The sequence below is a fragment of the Dama dama genome, chromosome 16, assembly GCF_033118175.1.
Source record: "Dama dama isolate Ldn47 chromosome 16, ASM3311817v1, whole genome shotgun sequence".
NCBI lineage: Eukaryota > Metazoa > Chordata > Mammalia > Artiodactyla > Cervidae > Dama > Dama dama.
Window position 1 is genome coordinate 37,754,929 of NC_083696.1, and position 19,836 is coordinate 37,774,764.

Here is a 19,836-nt window from a genome sequence, read left to right on the forward strand (position 1 = left end):
ACTTTGTCATTAAACTTGAGAGAACTTAGCACTGGAGTGGAAGACTGTCAGTGATAGAGTTTACAGGTCTGGATTTGAGTCTGAATTTTATGACAAATCCCCTAACCATTCTTTGCCTTAGTTTTCTTTTGAAAAATTACTTCTTTATATATTTTTGGTTGCGCTGGGTCTCTGCTAGTTGTGGAGCACGGGCTCTAGGAGCACAGACTCAGTAGTTGTGGCACATGGGCTTTAGTTTCCTGTAGCGTGTGGAATCTTCCTGGATCAGGGATCAAACCCGTGTCCCCTGCATTGACAGGTGGGTTCTTATCCACTGGACTACCAGGGAAGTACCTCACCTTAATTTTCTAACCTAAAAATTGGAAGATATTTATCTCACTGGGAATATGAAATGTAGATATGCAAGTATATTTTGTATAGAAATACACAGATATAAACAAAATTTACTATTGTAAGTGTTTGGCATGGGATACATAATTTCTATGATGAGTTCTCTTTGGCTTCCTTCCTCACTGCTGTTTGATCAAAGGTGGACTTTTTTGCAGGCTTCCCAGGTGGCTCACTGGTAAAGAATCTGCCTGCCAATGCAGGAGACACAGGTTCGATCCCTGGGTTGGGAAGATCCCCTGGAGAAGGAAATGGCGACCCACTCTACTATTCTTGCCTGGAGAATCCCCTGGACAGAGGAGCCTGGCGGGCTACAGAACATGGGGTCACAAAGAGTCAGAGACGGCTTAGCGACTGAACAACAGCAGATATTTTTGCATGTGTTCTCTACTGTAGAAGGTGAATTCTTGAAAGACCCACCATATCATACCTTTACTATCTGGGTCTGGGTTAGAAATCAGGGTTTTAGGTGACAGAGAAGGTCAGGGCAGCCAGAGAGCATGTGTGCTCTCTGCAAGTGGTTTGAAGGGAAATGAGTTTTCAAAGGAAGAGCCGATTGGGCCCAGCTGGCTCAGGTGCAGGCCCAAGAACTGCTTCCCAAGGTGTGTGGTTGAACTCAGAAGCTGTCAAATCACCCTAGCTATGGAGACACCCATAGAAACCAAACAATTCACGTCAACTCACCTCCTCCCCAAAATAATCCTCATCTTTTATTGGTTTGCCAAAAAGTTATTCTGGGTTTTCCCATAAGATATCATGGAAAAAATAGCTTATGGAAAAACCTGAATGGACTTTTTGGCCAACCCAGTACTTTAGCACAAACGAAGTATTTAATCACTCTGTTCATTATTTGGGAGCAGGTGTTAATCAATAAGAAAGTAGCCAAGATCAGGAAGCAGTTGTGTGGAGAAACAAAAAGCCTAGGTTATTCCACGGTCCCCCTGGATCATACACTGCACAGTCTCCTCCTGGGGCTGGGCATGGGGGTTCCACTGGGCCACACTGCATTGATGTGCACTCTGGATTCAGATGTTAATAGCTCACCCACATCACATTTCTTCTTCTTTTTTTCTTCCTATAGCATTATCCTGAAAAAAAAAATTCTCATTTAAGAAATGAATCTGATTTTTAGTTAAAAATACCCAATTCGGATATCAAAAACTGGCCTGAGTACAATTGTTCCCTGTTTGCACTAGAAACAGGTTGGATGAATGGCCCCCCTGGTAGCCTGCAGTTTTACTGAAGTTGCCTCCACCCCCATCGCCTATAAAATTTGGATCCATCATTCGGCTGAGCCTGAGGAATGATGTCTCCATTGGAAGTCCCAGAATAGGGGGCCGTTGTTTTGCTAGAGACGTCCCAGCCTCTTAATGGCCTGGTGCTCTCAGCTATAATATTCTAAATACATATTACAGAGAGCAGAGCATGTTCATAACTGCTCCGTGGTGGCATTTAGATTTACCCTTGAAATTTATCTTTAATTTTTACAGTTGTCTCCTTAACCATGTATATTACTCCCTTCTTCAAACAATCTGTCTTGCTGCTGCAGTTTTTCTTGAAACCAAAGCGTAATTAAATATTAAATTAATATTTCATTTAAAATTAAATATCAGAGGCTTCCATCTAATCTTTCACTTGTGCACTGCTGGTTCTCACCTCGTGTTCTTGTTCCTATATCCACAAAGGCAGGTACCACTTCTTAATAATGTGTTCCTATATTATCTTTGTTCTTTTTTTAAAAATTGGTGACACTGAACCTTTGCTACATTGAAACAGATGGATATAGGGAGAGATTTCAGTGTAGCAAAAGTTAAAGACAATTCAACAGCCCAGGGCTTCAACTCTACCCATCTCCACTTCTTGAAGAATTTCGCTTTCACCAAATAAATAAATAATGGGCTTCTCAGGTGGCTCAGCGGTAAAGAATCTGCCTGCCAATGCAGGAGATGTAAGAGACTCGAGTTTGATCCCTAGGTCAGGAAGATCCCCTGGAGAAGGAAATGGCAACCTACTCAGGTATTCTTGCCTGGGAAATCCCATGGACAGAGGAGCCTGGTGGGCTCCCAGCTATGGGGTCGCAAAGAGTCAGACATGACTTAATAACTGAAGAACAGCAAGAAATAAGTAATAGTCTTAGAATCATAATGCAAGAACTTACAAGGGGTCTGAGAAAACATTTAATCTAACTTTTTGTTTTTGCAGAGAGATAAACCAAAGTCTACCTGGCTTTGAAGGTGGTAAAGTTGGTCAAGGTTAGGAATTAAGGCAGATCCCAGACAAGGGACAGCTTTATCTCTATCACACCATCAAATGCTATGAAAAAATTGACCTTGGGAGCAGATAGCCTTGAATGTTGGACACCTGAGGAGTAAGGTAGATGATAGATAAATGGACGAGAAAATTGGGAGGACTGGGAGCAAGAGAGAGAAACCAAAATCACAGCACAAACAAGGCAGACCTCACAGAAATAAATACGCATGTGTGCATGTATGGGTAATCACTTCAGCTGTGTCCAACTCTTTTTGACCCCATGGCCTGTAGCCTGCCAGGCTCCTCTATCCATGGGATTCTCCAGGCAAGAGTACTGGAGTGGGTTGCCATGCCCTCCTCCAGAGGATCTTCCTGACCCAGGGATCGAACTTGATTCTCTTATGTCTCCTGCACTGGCAGGCAGGTTCTTTACCACTAGCGCCACTTGGGAAGCCTCACAGGAATCAACACATAAGATCAAAGCACTTTGAAGACATATTCACTGAGGGAAGACCAGAACAGACTTCCTAAAGGGGGCTTGAAGGCAGGGGCTAGTTTGCATGCATGTAAATTCCTCCCCAAGCAAGCCTTCCTGTCCTGTCAATGGAGACTAACTGTCTTAGACCAGCACCATATGGAGAGGTGTTCTTTTTATTTTTTTAAACTTTTAATTTTGTATTGGGGTATAGCGTATTCACAGTGTTGTAACAGTTTCAGTGAACAGTAAAGGGACACAGTGATAAATAATCATGAATCCATTTCCCCCCAAATCCCCTCCCATCCAGGCTGCCACATACCAGTGAACAGAGTTCCATGTGCTCCAGTAGGTCCTTGATGGTTATCCAAGGAGAGAGCTTCCTCAAGCATGTTTTCTTTTGTGCCTGCATCTCAAAGTCCACTTTCTGATTTGGTACTTGCCTGGCAGCCGCATTACATAGATTTGAGGTTTCTTGAGCAGGATTCTTTTTCTATTGCTTTCTTTAATTCTTGGAGAAGGTTGAGATTTAGAGTTAGGGCTGGAGGGATCCTCTAATTCTGTGGCCTGGACCCCTCAGGGGCCCGTGGGCTCTGTGATGAAAGTGAAGACCCTCTGCTGCAGATGGATGCACACAGATGCAGACAGACAACTAGGCTCAGACTTTTTAGACTTTTATCAGCCTCTTATTGGCCATCCGTAGGCTCCATGACCATCCGAGGTGCCAGCTGAAGACTTACTAATGAAGAAAGCTGCAACCGAGATCAACATCCCAGGGTCGTAGTCTGACAGAGTACTCAGATCTCCTAGCCCCCTCGTTTTACTTGTCTTCTCTCAAATTTCTGCAAAGGAACTCAACCAGCCCTTGCTATTGCCATCTTGGTGGTCAGTACTTCTGTTAGTCAAAGGCGGAAATGACCACCTGCCTGCAAAGTCAATGCTATCTTTGTTGAGGGTAGACCAGAACTCTAACCAGAAGTCCCCTTTCTATATTGGCCATGGAAAGAACCTCTATTTCTGGGAAACAGAAATAGAGGCAAAAACTGGGGTAAGCATTATCTGCTCTCCATGCCTCCTCTTAAGGAAAAGAAACAATCATATAGAATTTATCCGTCTCACTAACCCTTTGGGAGAATTAATATTGAGCAACAGCCAGTTTTTTTTTTTTAAATGAGTGGTTCCCAGTAGATATTTTTAGTTAAATACTATTTACTTTTAAAAGAAACCCTTCACACATTGCTTATGGTTTATATCTATTCACTGGGTCAAAGATATGTAAGCAACCTCATATATTATACCCGCAATCAAAATGAGAAATGACACATAAGATCCAGGCTCTCAGGAGAAATATTATGAAATCTCAAGGTATTGATGAAAGTTTTTCCAAGGCTGATCCAAATGGGATTTAGATTCTGTGGCAGTTGAAATGTGTATTATTAAACTCCTTAAGCAAACCCGAATGACTCCCAGTGGAGGATTAAGACATTCTATGTATAGCAAAGACGAAATTCTCATGTCTGAGTTTTCTCCATTGAATTCCCCCTTGATTAGCTTCTGTAATATTTAACTTCATGCCATGCCATAATTATTTAATAAAAGGTAAATATAAATTATATTTCAGTGGGGATTTGACCTTTTACCTTAATGTTAATGTTACCAAAGAAAGACATAGATAAATAGAGCCTATAGATCGAAGCCTATTTTTAATTTACTCTGTTTTTGCCTTGCCAGCTTTTCTCTGTGTCCCTCTTAGCCAAGAGGTTGGCAGGACTTCACACCACCCCCGCACTCCATGTGGTAGCGGAGGCTGTAAATTCACACTGATGATGGCGGTTAATGATCTGTTGGCCCTTAGAGACAGTCTTGGGGCTGGTCTCGGGCACCTCATTAGCTAATTGAGGTTTACTTGGCTCGCATCAGGCCTGAAAAGTCAGAGAACACCCAGGGAGGTGGGGAGTGGGGAAAGCTGGGACTCAAGGTGAGGCTGAAGTGATAGGATGCAAAAGAGCTGGTCCAATGGGAAGTGAGTTTGGATCCAGAATAAAAACTGTTCAGTGCAACCCTGATTTATTTTTTTTTTTTAAGATGTGGACCATTTTTAAAGTCTTTATCGAATTTGTTACAATATTGTTTCTGTCTTATATTTTGGATTTTTGGTCCGGAGGCATGTGGGATCTTAGTTCCCTGACCAGGGATCGAACCCACACCCCCTGCATTGGAAGGCATAGGTCTTAACCACTGGACCATCAGGGAGATTCCCAACCCTGAGGTTTTGAAGGCTGAACTATTGAGGGATTGACTGATTTTTCTTCTTACACTTTGGTGTTGACTAAACAGTTTGGGCTTCATGATTTTTACTTCAAAATTTCACTTAAGTGGCATGCTGTGTGTGTGCTCACGCACACATCTGTGTGATTATTCCCTGTCCATATAGATATACACAACAGTGTATTTCACCATCTTTCTCATCTTGGATACACACAGAACCCATCCACAGCATATGCCTAGGAAGCCTGGCAGGGCCCTCTTTCTCAACATGAGAAAGAGATGAATATGTCTATTTTGCTTCATCAGCTTAAAATGTGAATTGCTAATTCCATGTGGTCAGGAGTGCCTGCTGTTTCTGATGTAGATGAGGAGCCTGGACTAGCGGGCAGATGAGATAAACCAGACATCACCCTGGGGGTCCTGGTGGTTTTCATCTAACAGGGACAACAATGGGTACAACTGTGTGATAAAGTTTACAAAAGAGAGGGCTTCCCTGGTGGCTCAGTGGTAAAGAACTTGCCTGCCAGTGCAGGAGACGCAGGTTCAATTCCTGGTCCAGGAGGATCCCACACACCTCGGGGCAACTAAGCCTGTGTGCCCCAGCTACTGAGCCTGTGCTCTGGAGCCCAGGAGCCGCAGCTACTGAAGCCTCATGCCCTCCAGCCTGTGCTCTGAAACAAGAGAGGTCACCACAGTGAGAAGCCCGAGAGGAGAGTAGCCCCTGCTCGCCACAGCTAGAGAAAAGCCCATGCAGCAACGAAGACCCAGCACAACCCCAAATAAATAAAGTTATATACAAATAGAGTCGATGAAAGAGGAAGCCTTCTGTGTGCTAATGAGAGCCCAGCTTTAGCAGATTACTGTGAGCAGCAGGAAGGACCTAGGAATAAGGGTATTAGTGGCAGGCTGAGGATAGACCTCTAGGGCTCCATTGAGAAGGGGTGAGAACCTGGTAGCAATGCAGATGGGAGGGAAGGGACAAGGAAAGTCACGGAGACAGTGGGGACCTTGGTTGGCAGTGGCTAGATTCCCTATCTTATGGGTTATTTCCTTACTTTATGGTCAGCGTGGTGTAAGCATGCTGTTGTTAGCTGCTCGGTCATATCTGACTCTTTGTGATCCCATGGACTGTAGCTCACCAGGTTACTCTGTCCCTGGAATTCTCCAGGCAAGAACACTGGAGAGGGTTGCCATTGCCTTCTCTAGGGGATCTTCCCAACCCAGGAATCGAACCCGTGTCTCCTGTATTGGCAGGTGGATTCTTTACCACTAGCACCACCTTGGAGCTGCATTTAAAGTAGGGATAAAATGCATGTCATAGGGTTGTAATGAGGATTAAATGAGCTAATATATGTAGAAGGCATTAGCATAATGCCTGTAACAGAGTAAGCCTTCAGTACGTTCTAACAGCTGTCATAACAATTTTCATTGTTGAATATTATAGCCACTAAAAATCCTATTATTGAAGAAAAAGCCTTCAGAAATTGCTGACATTATAGTGTTAAGCAGGGGAAAAACAGTTTACGGGATGATTCCTATTACACTACCAGCTATTCTTGCATGTGTTTCTGGGTAAGATGGTAACATGAGTGCGTACATCTGTGCTCGGTTGCCTCAGTCGTGTCTGACTCTTTTCCAACCCTGTGTAGCCCGCCAGGCTCCTCTGTCCCTGGGATTCTCCAGGCAGGAAAACTGGAGTGGATTGCCATGCCCTCCTCCAGGGGATCTTCTGGACCCAGTGATCAACCTGGGTCTCTTATGTCTCCTGCATTGGCAGGCAGGTTCTTTACCACTAGTGCCACCTGGGAAGCCCCGGTAACATGAGTACAAGTATTTAATTGGCCCCCATCCACAATCTATGGAAGGATATTTTCAAGAAAGCATAAAAATAAGGGAGACCTGGTATTCGTGTGTGAAGCTAAACTGGTCTCATCACGATGCCAGAGATTCTGTGTCCCTGTGATGATGTGTGCAGGCGGGGTCGTGTTGGAAGATGTGACATTCTGCTCATGGGAACAGATGAGGCGAGCCAGGAAATCAGGGAGAACCCTGACAAAACCTCCCAGGTGCCCCCCTCAGAGTGAGGACAAGTGAAACGGCAAAAACTTGATCTAGAATGCAAAGAGAATATTCAACCATTCTGTGTCCAGAGAAGGTGTCATTAATGTGTGAGGAAGACAGAAAGATATTCTCTTATTTCAAGGACCCTGACAGAATTCGATTCTTATTCCTACTAAACTAACCTGACTACTGGAGAATTGGATCAGTCAAGAATGGAAAAGTTATGGTTCCACAGGACCACTGGTTAGCAGAAAAAGCGGTGAAACATACAGTATCTGAATTATTGTTAATATGAGGACATGGTTTAACAGAAATACAGAAATTAATGTCTAAAAGAGACAGATCATAGAAAATCTAGTAAGAGGAATATTAGCTAAAGAGGATAAACCAACAAAAGTGTAAAGGTAGACAGAATGCAGTGGGGGAATTAAAGGTAAGCAACATTTTATATATGTGGAGGGGCTCCATAGACTCAAGAAATTAGGAAAAGCAAAATATTTTCAGAGAAAGTCAGAGGTACTATTCTAAATTAAAATAGAGTGTGCATCTTCCTAGTCACTAGAGAAAATATATATACATTAAAAAGCTATTAGACATACAAGGAGCATGTGGAAGGGTAAATTTATAGCAGCAATTATGTAGAAAAGATGTTAAATAATATGATCAAAAAGATATATTAAATAATACATTTAAAGCATTTCCCATGGAACACAGACAAGACTAATATGAATTCACAAAAAAACTTAATAAGTTCCAAAAGGCAGATATTCTGTACACCACCTTTTTGAATCCAGTGCAATTAATTAGAATAAATAATTAACAATTTAATACTCAATCACCTAGAAATTTTAGGATATTCTCTTTGGAACTAAAGGAAGACAAAATTAGAAATAGGACTGCTCAGAAAGTGTAACAAAGTTGGTGTCGGTGGTGGGGTTACCGTGTGGAGAGTCATAAATAGGAGATTAGAAATTTTAAGCAAATACTATATTAAAATTTATGCTAAAACATTTAAAACCTTAATGAAATGCATGATTTCTCTTTTAAAAATAATTTTATTTATTACCTTTTATTTTTGGCCATGCTGGGTCTTCATTGCTGCGTGGGTTTTCTCTAGTTGCAGTGAGTGGGGGATGCTCTCTAGTTGCAGTGCGTGGACTTCTCATTGCGGCGGCTTCTCTTGTTGCAGAGGCTGGGCTCTGGGGCACACAGGCTTCAGTGACTGTGGCACAGCGGCCCAGCAGTGGCAGCTCCCGGGCCCCAGAGAACAGGCTCAATAGTTGTGGTGCGCAGGCTTAGTTGCTCTGCAGCTTGTGGGATCTTCCCAGATGAGGGATTGAACCCGTGCCTCCTGCATTAGCACATGGATTCTTTACCACGGAGCCCCCAGGCAAGCATGAAACGCATGACTTTTTGATGGCTGATGGCTATGTGGTGTGAGTAGCATGAGGTTGCAATATCTTGAATGGCAGGAGTCTATGGGCCATCGATGTGGACATTTCCAGCCAATACTTGGAGAAATAAAGCTGAATCTTGGGCAAGTTACCTGAACTGCAGATAAAGATTTGTGACAGGATGTAGCTTGACATGGGAATCATGTGGGCACTTATGAGGCTGCTGAGGAAGAAGGTATAGGCAAGCAGAAGACTACCTTGGCCACAAGAAACATCAGCATTTCTTGTTGCCTTGGCAACAAGAAGCATCAGATGGACAGAGGAAGAGCAGTCCTCAAGGTAGGCTGAGATGGAATGACTAGTGGTAGGGGTGAAACAGGGCAATGTGCGTTCGGGAAAGTCAGTGAGGAGACATATTGCCAGCAGGAGAGTGGTGTCAAATGCTAACTTGAGTTTAAGGTAACAATGGAAAAGTTCCTCTTTGTTTGGCTAAGACGTTATTGGTGACTTTGAAAAGAACAATTTCACGGGGGTTCTTTCTAGCTTTTAGTCAAGAGATACTACCCGTGCTATATAAATTTTATAGTACATAGGATAAAATATAGAAAGCCTCTCAATTTATTTTTCAAAGTGGGTATAAAATAAAAATCAATCAGAAGCCAACAACACCATGCACAGTATCTCAGTTATTAATATGGGCACACAAATCCCAGCAATAATAACAGTAACAGATGCTTGTTGAGGGCTCAGAATGTGCCAGGTGCCATTCTCAGTGATGTAATTGATTTCATCCCCACACTAGCAAACATAAGAAGATATTAACGAATTACATTCAGAAATATACTAAGCAAATTATATACTGCATCCATGAGTTGACATTTAATTGTGAAATATTGAGAAATATATTCTAAAATACAATCTAAATTGGTCCAGGGAGAGAATTTCATATGATTGTAATTTTCTAAAATTCTAAGAATTCCTGATAAAAGCCCTTATCAAAGCATGATAACTAAAGTGAAAGTGTTAGTCACTGGTCGTGTCCAGCTCTTTGCAACTTCATGGACTATATAACTTGTGAGGCTCCTCTTGTCCATGGAATTCTCCAGGCAAGAATACTGGAGTGGGTAGCCATTCCCTTCTCCAGGGGATCTTCCCGACTCAGGGACTGAACCCAGTTCTGCATTGCAGGCAGATTCTTTACTGTCTGAGCCACCAGGGAAGCCCATGATATATAATCAGCTCAGTTCAGTCACTCAGTCGTGTCCGACTCCTTGCGACCCCATGAACTGCAGCACACCATGCCTCCCTGTCCATCACCAACTCCTGGAGTCCACCCAGACCCATGTCCATCGAGTCGATGATGCCATCCAACCATCTCATCGTCTGTCGTCCCCTTCTCCTCCTGCCCTTGATCTTTCCCGGCATCAGGATCTTTTCCAATGAGACAACTCTTTGCATGAGGTGGCCAAAGTATTGGAGTTTCAGCTTCAGCATCAGTCCTTCCAATGAACACCCAGGACTGATCTCCTTTAGGATGGACTAGTTGGATCTCCTTGCAGTCCAAGGGACTCTCAAGAGTCTTCTCCAATACCACAGTTCAAAAGCATCAATTCTTCGGTGCTCAACTTTCTTTACAGTCCAACTCTCACTTCTATACATAATATATAATATTTATAAATAAATTTCAAAAATGATAACAAATATTTACCTCAAATAGCCAATATCACATTTGGTATGGAAGTGTGTCATTCCCATTTAAAGGGGGACAAAAGCAAGAATATCCACTATCATCCTTTTTTCAGATCATTTTTGGGAAGTTTCAGCCAGTACAAGGATGAGATTAAGAGAACTAAATGGAATTAATATACTTATCATAAGAAGACAAGCTGATCATGAAGTGTAGATGCTCTGAATGTTCAAGCCTAAGAATAAACGAAAAAAATACATCTGTCAGGGGTTACTATTGGTTAAGATCTTCTATTGCAAAGAACTGTGCTGGGAACATGATATACACTGTTTCATTTAATTTTGACAGCAAACCCATGAGCTAGATTTTAAACAGAAGCTCACAGAAATTAATGGTAGAGCTGGATTCAAACCCAAGATCCACTTGACTCTAAAGTTGATTCTCTTAATGACTATACCGTATACTGCCACACACTACCCTCACACACTGCCTGTGCAGACACATAAAAACCAAAGTTTTTCTAGGTGCTAGTAAAACTCGTAGAAAATGTGATGAGGGAGTAATCATATTCACAATATAATCGACAGACGATGAAATACACAGCAAAAAAAAAAAACTTACTACCTAAATAGTGAGCAGTACACATTTTACAGGTAGACCTAAAGATTTCATGTATTTATAGGTATGTATATGCAAACACCCCCTGACCCATGTATGTGTGTATTTGCCAGATCTTGGAGCTGGGATGGTCTTTCTACCTATAATACCTAAGAACAAATTTGGATATGTTATTGTAACATGGTGATAGAATGTTAAAAATATTAACATGTAAAGTGTTTTTACAAGTTTAAAAAGGCCTGTTTTTCAAAAGAAGAGAGTGCAGAAAGTATTAATAAGCAGCTCATAGAAGAAGAAATCGAAATATTCAGCAAGTATTAGAAAAAACTCTTCAACCTCACTGATGAATAAAGAAATAAGTTAAAATGACCACATGCCCTGCTGGAGGGAGTATAAATTTATATATTCTTCTAAGGAGTGATTTGACAGTATGTGTAAAAGGCCTTAAATATGAATCATAAATTTTGGTCCAGTAATTCTAGTTCTTGGAATTTTCCAATTGAAATAATCAAAGTTATGCACAAAGGATAATTATTGCTCTGATTTTTATAATAGTGAGAAATTAGGACTATGTTAAATACCAAACATTAGGAAGCCATTTAAATAAATTACAGACCATGTCATGGAAAAAATATGCAGGAATTTTAAATAATGTTATAAAAGAATATTTAATAACCTGGGGAAAAGTTTGATATATTGTTAAATGAATAAAAAGTAGGTTATGTAACAGTGTGAATAGTATGTCTCTGAATAATTTTTAGTATGTGTGTGTTTAAGTCTTGGAGGATATATACAAAAATGTTAACCCAGATCATCTCTAAAATGATGAGATTATGGATGATTTTATTTTTCCTTCTATATTTAAAATTTTTAATAATTTCTTTAAATAAAAGGTGTTGCTTTGAGAATTCAAATAATAGCAACAAATATTCATAAAACATATATGCAAAAAGGAAGATTAAAAAGAAAATACACCCTCCTGTGTTTACTGCTGCCTAATGGGAGTGCAGGTGGTTATTATTTTATTCTTTGTATCTTTTTCCTTTACTTTGATCATGTATTAATTTTAAAACCATAGAATTTAAGCAGCCAAACTTCTAAAAAGTAAAGAAAGAGAGGAAGAAAGACAAAGGATAAAGGAATCAATCCCCCCAAACTCTTTAGCATAGTAGAAGTGCTGAAATAAGTCCTTCATTCATTCATTCACTCTCTCACTCATTTCACAATTGCTGACAGTAAGTGCCAACTATGTCCAGGCACTGTCTCTAACAATGAGAACACAGGAGCAAAATAAGTATGAGTTCTGCTGTTATGGAACTTGCAGTATCTGATGGAGCCTGACATAACGTGAATGTACGTGTAACAAAATATAATTGAAAATTCTGGAATCATATTATGCATAAGAACAGAGTTTTGTAAACTCACAGAAGATTTATATATGTATAAATATAAACATTTAAGGACATAATTAAGAAAAGTGATATTTAGGAGAAGAATTACTAGATGATGACAACATTGGGGAAGAGGCAAGGGGGGAAGAAGGGAAAGACATGGGAAGGTATTAATACTTTATTGTCTTCATGAGAAACTGGGATGGGATGTGATTGATTGTGTAATGTTTCTGAGGAGTGGAGAGTGAGCAAAGAATGATAAGTGTGCACTGAAGGCAGAAATGATAAAGTAATTATAATAATCTTGACATCTGGAGACATCATTCTAATGACTAAATTACTATTAATTCGAAACTTATAAATGTTAACCAATGTCAATAGCAAAAATCCTTAACTGATTGAAACCACTGTGTCAATTCTTAGAAAGATAATATCAGAACCTTTCTATTATCCATAGCAGACTTAACCAGATGCCTTGCTCTATAGCCAGTTTACATCCTCAAGAAGAGGACTTTTGTTTTTCAGCATTAAATGAACCCACCATAGACTATGGCTTTCAGAGACTGCAGAAGGTCATCCCAAGACATCCCGGAGATCCTGAGAGATTAGCTAAGGTAATACACTTTGGAAAATGACATGTGAAAACCTTCTTGTAAAATTTCAGTAAACTTAGATAAACCTAGAGACTTAGGTCTCTTTAAAATTAAATTAGGCATCCCTTGTCTGACATACAAACTTCCAGTTGTAAGATGAGTGATTTCTGGGGATCTAATGTACAGCATGGCAACTATAGTTAATAATCCTGTATTGTATACTTGAATAGGTCTTAACAATTATCACCACAAAATGAAAACAAAAAAAGGTAGTTACTGTGAAGGGGATGGAGGTGGTAACTAACATTATTGTAGTAATCATTTCACAATATAATGTGGCTCAAATCATCATGCTTTATAGCATCAACTTACACATGTTGTATGTCAGTAATATCTCAAAAAAGCTGGGGGGAATCAGTAAATAAAGGAGTGTGTAATTTCTGGAGGTGTATAGCTCTATAAATATTATAATATTACTATATAATGTTTTCCACAAGAGAAACTACACATTCAGCATCCAATACAGTAACTCCCAGCTTGCTGGGGCTGTTGGGCCTGTGAGATGAGGCCAGTTCAAATTGAGATGTACTATAAAACACGCACCAGATTGAAAAGACTTAGTATGAAAAAAAAAAAGAATACAATCTGTCTCATTAATTACATGTTGCAATGGTAATATTTTGCATGTATTGGGTTAAATAAAATATATTATAATAAAAATTAAATTAGGCCTTGAAACTGGGCTAAGCTTGAGGTACAAGAGGCTCATAAAATATCTACTAACTATGAAATATGTTATGATGAATCTCTGAGCAAATACGAAATCTGAAATTTTGGACCTGTGAGTATTCAACTTATAAAACACTGCCAACTTCATGAAAAATAAATAATCGAATAATTGTCTAAAAGTGTAAGTTCCCACTCCTCTGTATTTAAATGTAATTTTATTTACCCATAATTAGAGGGACATATTAATCCACAATCAAGTATTCACTGAGGGCCCAGTATATACACAGATATTCATGGAAGTGAAAAACACCCATATATTAATAAATTTCTATGAAATGTATCCCTTTTAAATGAACTTGCTCACAAAAATTCTATTGTAAATTTGGTCCATTATTTTCACTTTCTTTATTTAAAATCACATCAGTTTATTAGGTATTGATTAATGAGAAATTATGAAGTTTCAACATTTACATTTGCCCTGTAAGCTAAACATTACAAAATTCCATGTTTTCTTTTCTGTAGTGAGTGGAATTCAAGTACTGCAGTTGCTGCACCATTGCACCTTTATTTTCCTCTCAGAAAATCCCCAGCCCCCCCATTAAATTAGATGATATCTGGAAAGTAGGTTAATAGCAATTTAAAAGGCTGTTAAAAACAGGAGGTGGAAAAGACACAATGAGAGGAAAGGGATTACTGATTACTAATTCTCTCTGGTTAAAGTGAACAGGGGGAAATATTATTGAAAGAATTCATCTTTATTAGAGTAAAATTTTGCAGAAGGCATTGCCAAGATCATTTCAGGACTCTGGACAACTCCTTGGCAAGCGGTTCAGCTCAGGCCAATCAATCATTTTGAGAATATTTGGTTAATTAGAGTACCAGATTTTTTTTAATGGAATAGTCTGAAAGTAGTTTTTAATGGAACTCCCATGACATTACTAATGTTAACTGACTCCACCCTTGATCTGGTTGCTTTTTGTGTTGGTAGCCCAGCTGTTTATGAAGCCTTTTCAGTGAGATGAGTTTCATGCAGATACATACTTATAGAGGAGTTTATATGTGTAATTATTTATTTTCTACCTGTCAAAGCGAATAGAAGACATCATGGCTAGTTACTTACATTTTAGGGGGATACCTGGACTTTTGATTTTTATAGGTAATTTTCCTTTGTGTTGGCCAGTTGAGGTTTTACCTTTGCTGATATCCAGCTTTCTTTTCTTTTTCCAGGAAATGCTATTGAAAAGAGCTGCAGATCTGGTGGAGGCACTCTATGGAACACCACACAATAACCAGGTTAGAAGTTCACATCTTACACTCTCTTGAAATTGATTCTCTTCTTCTTTTTTTTTTAAATTGAAGTAGACTGATCCCTGGGCTGGGAAGATCCCCTGGAAAAGGGAATGGCTACCCACTCTAGTATTCTCACCTAGAGAATTCCATGGAGAGAGGAGCCTGGCGGGTTACAAAGAGTGGTAAAGAGTCGGACACAACTGAGCCACTCACTTTTTTCACATGGTTTATACAGTTGATTAAGCCCAATTCCTCACTTGGTAGTTCAAATGATAAAGAATCCACGTGCTAGTGCAGGAGACACAGGAGGCCTGGGTTCGATCCTTGGGTGGGGAAGAACCCCTGGAGGAGCGTGTGGCAACCCACTCTGGTATTCTTGCCTGGGAAATCACTTGACAGAGGAGCCTGGTGGGCTACAGTCCATGGGGTCAGAAAGAGTTGGACACAACTGAACACACACCTGCCAACACAGTTGATTTACAATGTTGTGTTAGTTTTAGGTGTACATAAAAGTGGTTCAGTTATACACACACATATATATCTTCTTTCAGACTATTTTTCCTTCCAGGTTATTACAAAATACTGAGTACAGTTTGACTCCTATTGCTCAATACAAACACTCACCTCCACCTGCCATCTTGTAGGACATCATTTTGAAGCGAGCTGCAGACATCGCTGAAGCCCTCTACAGCGTCCCCAGGAATCCCAGCCAGATCCCAGCTCTCTCCAGCTCCCCAGCTCACAGCGGCATGATGGGCATCAATTCATATGGCAGCCAGCTTGGGGTCAGCATCTCAGAGTCAACACAGGGAAACAATCAAGGTACTGCCTTTCTCAGACTCAAAACACAAACATCTTATACATTTAAAAGACTGGCTCTGCTGGAGTTGAAAGAAGTGAAAGTTTGATTCTTATGTCATGAAAAGAGTGTGTCCTACTCACAACCAGGCAAATCAAAATGAGTGCCTGAAGGAAACCCAGAAAAAATGCTCCATCAAAGTGATTCAAAGTTCCAGAGAGGGTGCAACTCTCTCTCTCTGAGCCCGCCTGTGTGTCTATCCATACTTGTTTTCCTCCTAATAAACACTTTCCTTGTCTCACTACTCAAAAAAAAAAAAAAAAGTGTCCCAGATAAGCAATGCAGTCATTGGATTATCTCAACATTAGATGTATTGTTAGATTTTCAGCTTTTTAAGTACCAGGTAGAATCCTTCAATGGAAATATTTAAGGATATGATGAAGTATTATGAATTTAGAAGAGTTTAGGCTTATTGCAACCAGATGTACAGGTATTATTTGAATAAAATATACACTTGTGCTATTGTAATCATCAAAGTGAATAAGAGAAAGAAGCAGAGTTATTGCCATTATTGTTACCTGCACGCCAATTACTAGTACCAAGGGTGGATGGCTTAGATTTGTTTGGTAACCTCTGTTTGTATATTATCTCATATATGAATATATACAAATGTATGCAAATATATGGGAAATTCAGGTGGCTCAGTGGCAAAGAATCTGCCTGCCAATGTAGGAGATGTAGGAGATGCAGGTTCAACCCCTGGGTTGGGAAAGATCCCCTGGAGGAGGAAATGGCAACCCACTCCAGTATTTTTGCCTGGTAAATTCCATGGACAAAGGAGCCTGGCAGCTTCAGTCCACAGGGCTGCAAAGAGTCGGACACAACTTAGCAGCTGAGTGAACACACACACATACATACAAATATGTATAGACAGCAACACAGCTAACTGTGCTTTCATATGTAAAGCATATTGTGTAAAGATTTTTGTCACTGAGATTGATTTTATTAAGGTGCCACATTTATCATAAGTCATTTTTTAAAAGGTGTAAATGTTTCTGCTGATATCCCTAACCTTGGGATAATTTTATTTCTAATTTTATTCATCCATTACAAGGGAATTCCTCACTCTCATGCCTAGCGTAAGTTCTTCCTACAGAAATGTGGGTGGGACATCATTTCCTTTTGTCCCCCAAATTTGGGTCATTTCTTTAATACCTTTGGAGACAGTTATCCAACATAGGTTAGTTCAGGCTAGATTAGGTGATGTCTCTGCTAGGGTTTCAGAAATATGGGGAGAAGCAATTCCACTCATGAACTGGCTCTCCCTTGCATTCCATTGCTGATGCTTCCAAGTCTTTGGTCAAAGGACAGCCCATTTAGATGAACTTGTCAATGCATTTTGAATGAAAACACTACCCACCTCACCCAACAGGGCATGGTAACAACTTCAAACTTCTATAGCTGTGATCAGTAGAATGCTAGCGGCCCTTGCGATGTTACTAGAATGCCTTTTCCTTACCACACCCAGGAAAGATGCTCTGGTGTGTGAAATTTGGGAAACACTAGGTTAGCAAAGTTAAACCAGTTTATTTATTCTCTGTTGTTGCTCAGTCGCTAAGTCATAGCCGACTCTTTGCAACCCCATGGACTGCAGCACAACAGGCTCCTCTATTCTTCACTGTCTCCTGGAGTTTGCTCAAATTCCTGTCCATTGAGTCGGTGATGCTATCTAACCATCTCATCTCTCCCGCCCCGATCTCCTTTTGCCTTCAATCTTTCCAAGCATCAGACTCTTTTCCAAAGAGTCAGCTTTTTGCATCAGGTGGCCAAATTATTGGAGCGTCAGCATCATGTATGAATCTTCAATGAATGGCCACAGTATGCACCATCTGCCAAGCTTCATTTGACCAGAGAATACTTTTCGCAGTGACACCCATCAGTATCTCAGAGGGCTTTAGTGTTACATGAAATATGATTTGGGAGATGTCACTGCACACTGCCCCATCGTCAACCACTCCTTAGTGTGAGTTGGAGATGTTGACTGCAAATGGGAAAGAGGAGGAAGGTTTTGTGCAGAACGGGGAAGAGATAGGAAGGTATGAAAAGTCTGAAGACAAACTGCAGACTTCCCCCTGCAGCCCGCAGTCAGCCTGGGGGAATTCTATAGACGGGGAGCTTGGTGCACCGATGCCGCCGTATTTGGTCTCTGCTGTGTGTGTGAGTGCGCCTGCGCGTACAGGCTCATTCATCTGGGCTTCTCTTTGTCGTCCAGGATACATCCGCAACACGAGCAGCATCTCTCCACGGGGCTATTCTTCCAGCTCCACCCCCCAGCAGTCTAACTACAGCACCTCCAGTAACAGCATGAATGGCTACAGCAACGTCCCCATGGCCAACCTGGGCGTTCCAGGGTCACCGGGATTTCTCAACGGCTCCCCCACCAGCTCCCCTTATGGAAGTAAGTGCCTTGTTCCTCAGGCCAGCTCTCGCTGCCTCTCTGTCCCTGGGTTTTACTGTCTAGCCTTTTGAGAGAGAGTAGCATATCTACATTTTAGACTCATGGAGGAGTGGTCCCATTTCCTGATGAAGCATCCTTCCTGCCATCTGTACTTCTCCTTTAGTGGACTTGGGCTTATCGGTTTGTACTGAGCTATGTCGCTAAGCCGCTTCTGTCATATCTGAGTCGTTGTGATCCCATGGACTGTAGCCCACCAGGCTCCTCTGTCCATGGGATTCTCTAGGTGAGAATACTAGATGCCCTCTTCCAGAGGATCTTCCCAACCCAAGGATCGAACCTGTGTCTCCTGCATTGGCAGAGGTTTCTTTACCCCTAGCACCACTTACTCAAAGCCTTTCAAGAGAAAGAAAAGGAGTGAAACTATTTATTCCCTTTTTACAGAGAAGCAGCAGATGTGATTTGTGTGGATGGGAATGAGGAATTAAGACTCCATTTCAGCTAGGAATAAATTCTTTTAAAGAATTTATTTGGCTGTGCCAGCTCCTAGTCGTGGCACACAAGATCTTCAGTTCCCTAACCAGGGATCACTAAACCTGGGCCCCCTCCACTGGGACTCCACTTAGCTACTGGACCACCAGGGAAGTCCTTCTGTATACTCTCCATTAGGCACGTTCAGATATAGTGTTTTATTTAATCTTCACAAGAACTCTCTGAGGTCAGTATTACCTTCTTGTCATCAGCAAGGAAGTTTAGGTACCCAGCAGTTAACTGACTTACCCACGATCACACAGCTAGGATACAGCAGGGCAAGCATCTGGACAGAGCAGATAGCTTCAGTTTTTCTGTGTAACGCGTCATCTCCCTTCTCACTTTGTTACATGGCTCTCACCTCCCTTATGTACCTCCGGAGAGATGGAACTTGACTGCTGGTGACTGTGTAATATATGGGGGCAGAAGCTCTTAGTCCTAAATGTGGGTTAACTGCAAGCTAGATGTTCTGGGTGCATGCTAAGTTGCTTCAGTTGTGTCCAACTCTTGGTGACCCCATGGACTGGAGCCCACCAGGCTTCTCTGTCTGTGGGATTCTCCAGGCAAGAATACTGGAGTGGGTTGCCATGCTCTCCCTCTAGGGGGTCTTCCTGATCCAGGGATCGAACTTGTGGTTTTTACATCTCCTGTATTGGCAGGCGGGTTCTTTACCACTAGTGCCACCTGGGAAGCCTAAGATGCTCTAGGAAGTTATGAGAACTCATTTGCATGGCATTGGGGGCCAAGCTGGGACCTTGTAGAATGGTCCCCGGAGGCTGAGAGAAGATGCTTCTTATAGCCCACATAGGGACCACTTCAGGGCAGAGGATAAGCCGTCCTGTAGAGTCTGAAGATTGAGTGGCATGTCCATGAAATGCCACACCTGATTGCAAGTCTCTGCTGGGAGT

The 19,836-nt window shown here is 41.2% G+C and overlaps 1 protein-coding gene across 7 annotated transcripts in view; it reads left to right on the forward strand.

The window, feature by feature from the left end:
* The window catches only part of EBF2 (EBF transcription factor 2), a 217,178-nt gene that overhangs the window by 181,067 nt on the left and 16,275 nt on the right, over positions 1-19,836 (forward strand). For 4 of the 7 annotated variants that reach the window (XM_061164041.1, XM_061164040.1, XM_061164042.1 and 1 more), the window contains 4 exons: positions 13,057-13,145; positions 15,081-15,146; positions 15,788-15,965; positions 18,215-18,400. In XM_061164041.1, the coding sequence (XP_061020024.1) occupies positions 13,057-13,145; positions 15,081-15,146; positions 15,788-15,965; positions 18,215-18,400 (519 nt within the window). Of the gene's footprint in view, positions 1-13,056; positions 13,146-15,080; positions 15,147-15,787; positions 15,966-17,658; positions 17,662-18,214; positions 18,401-19,836 lie in introns of all 7 variants that reach the window. The other 3 variants (XM_061164045.1, XM_061164046.1, XM_061164044.1) reach the window with 2 other exon arrangements.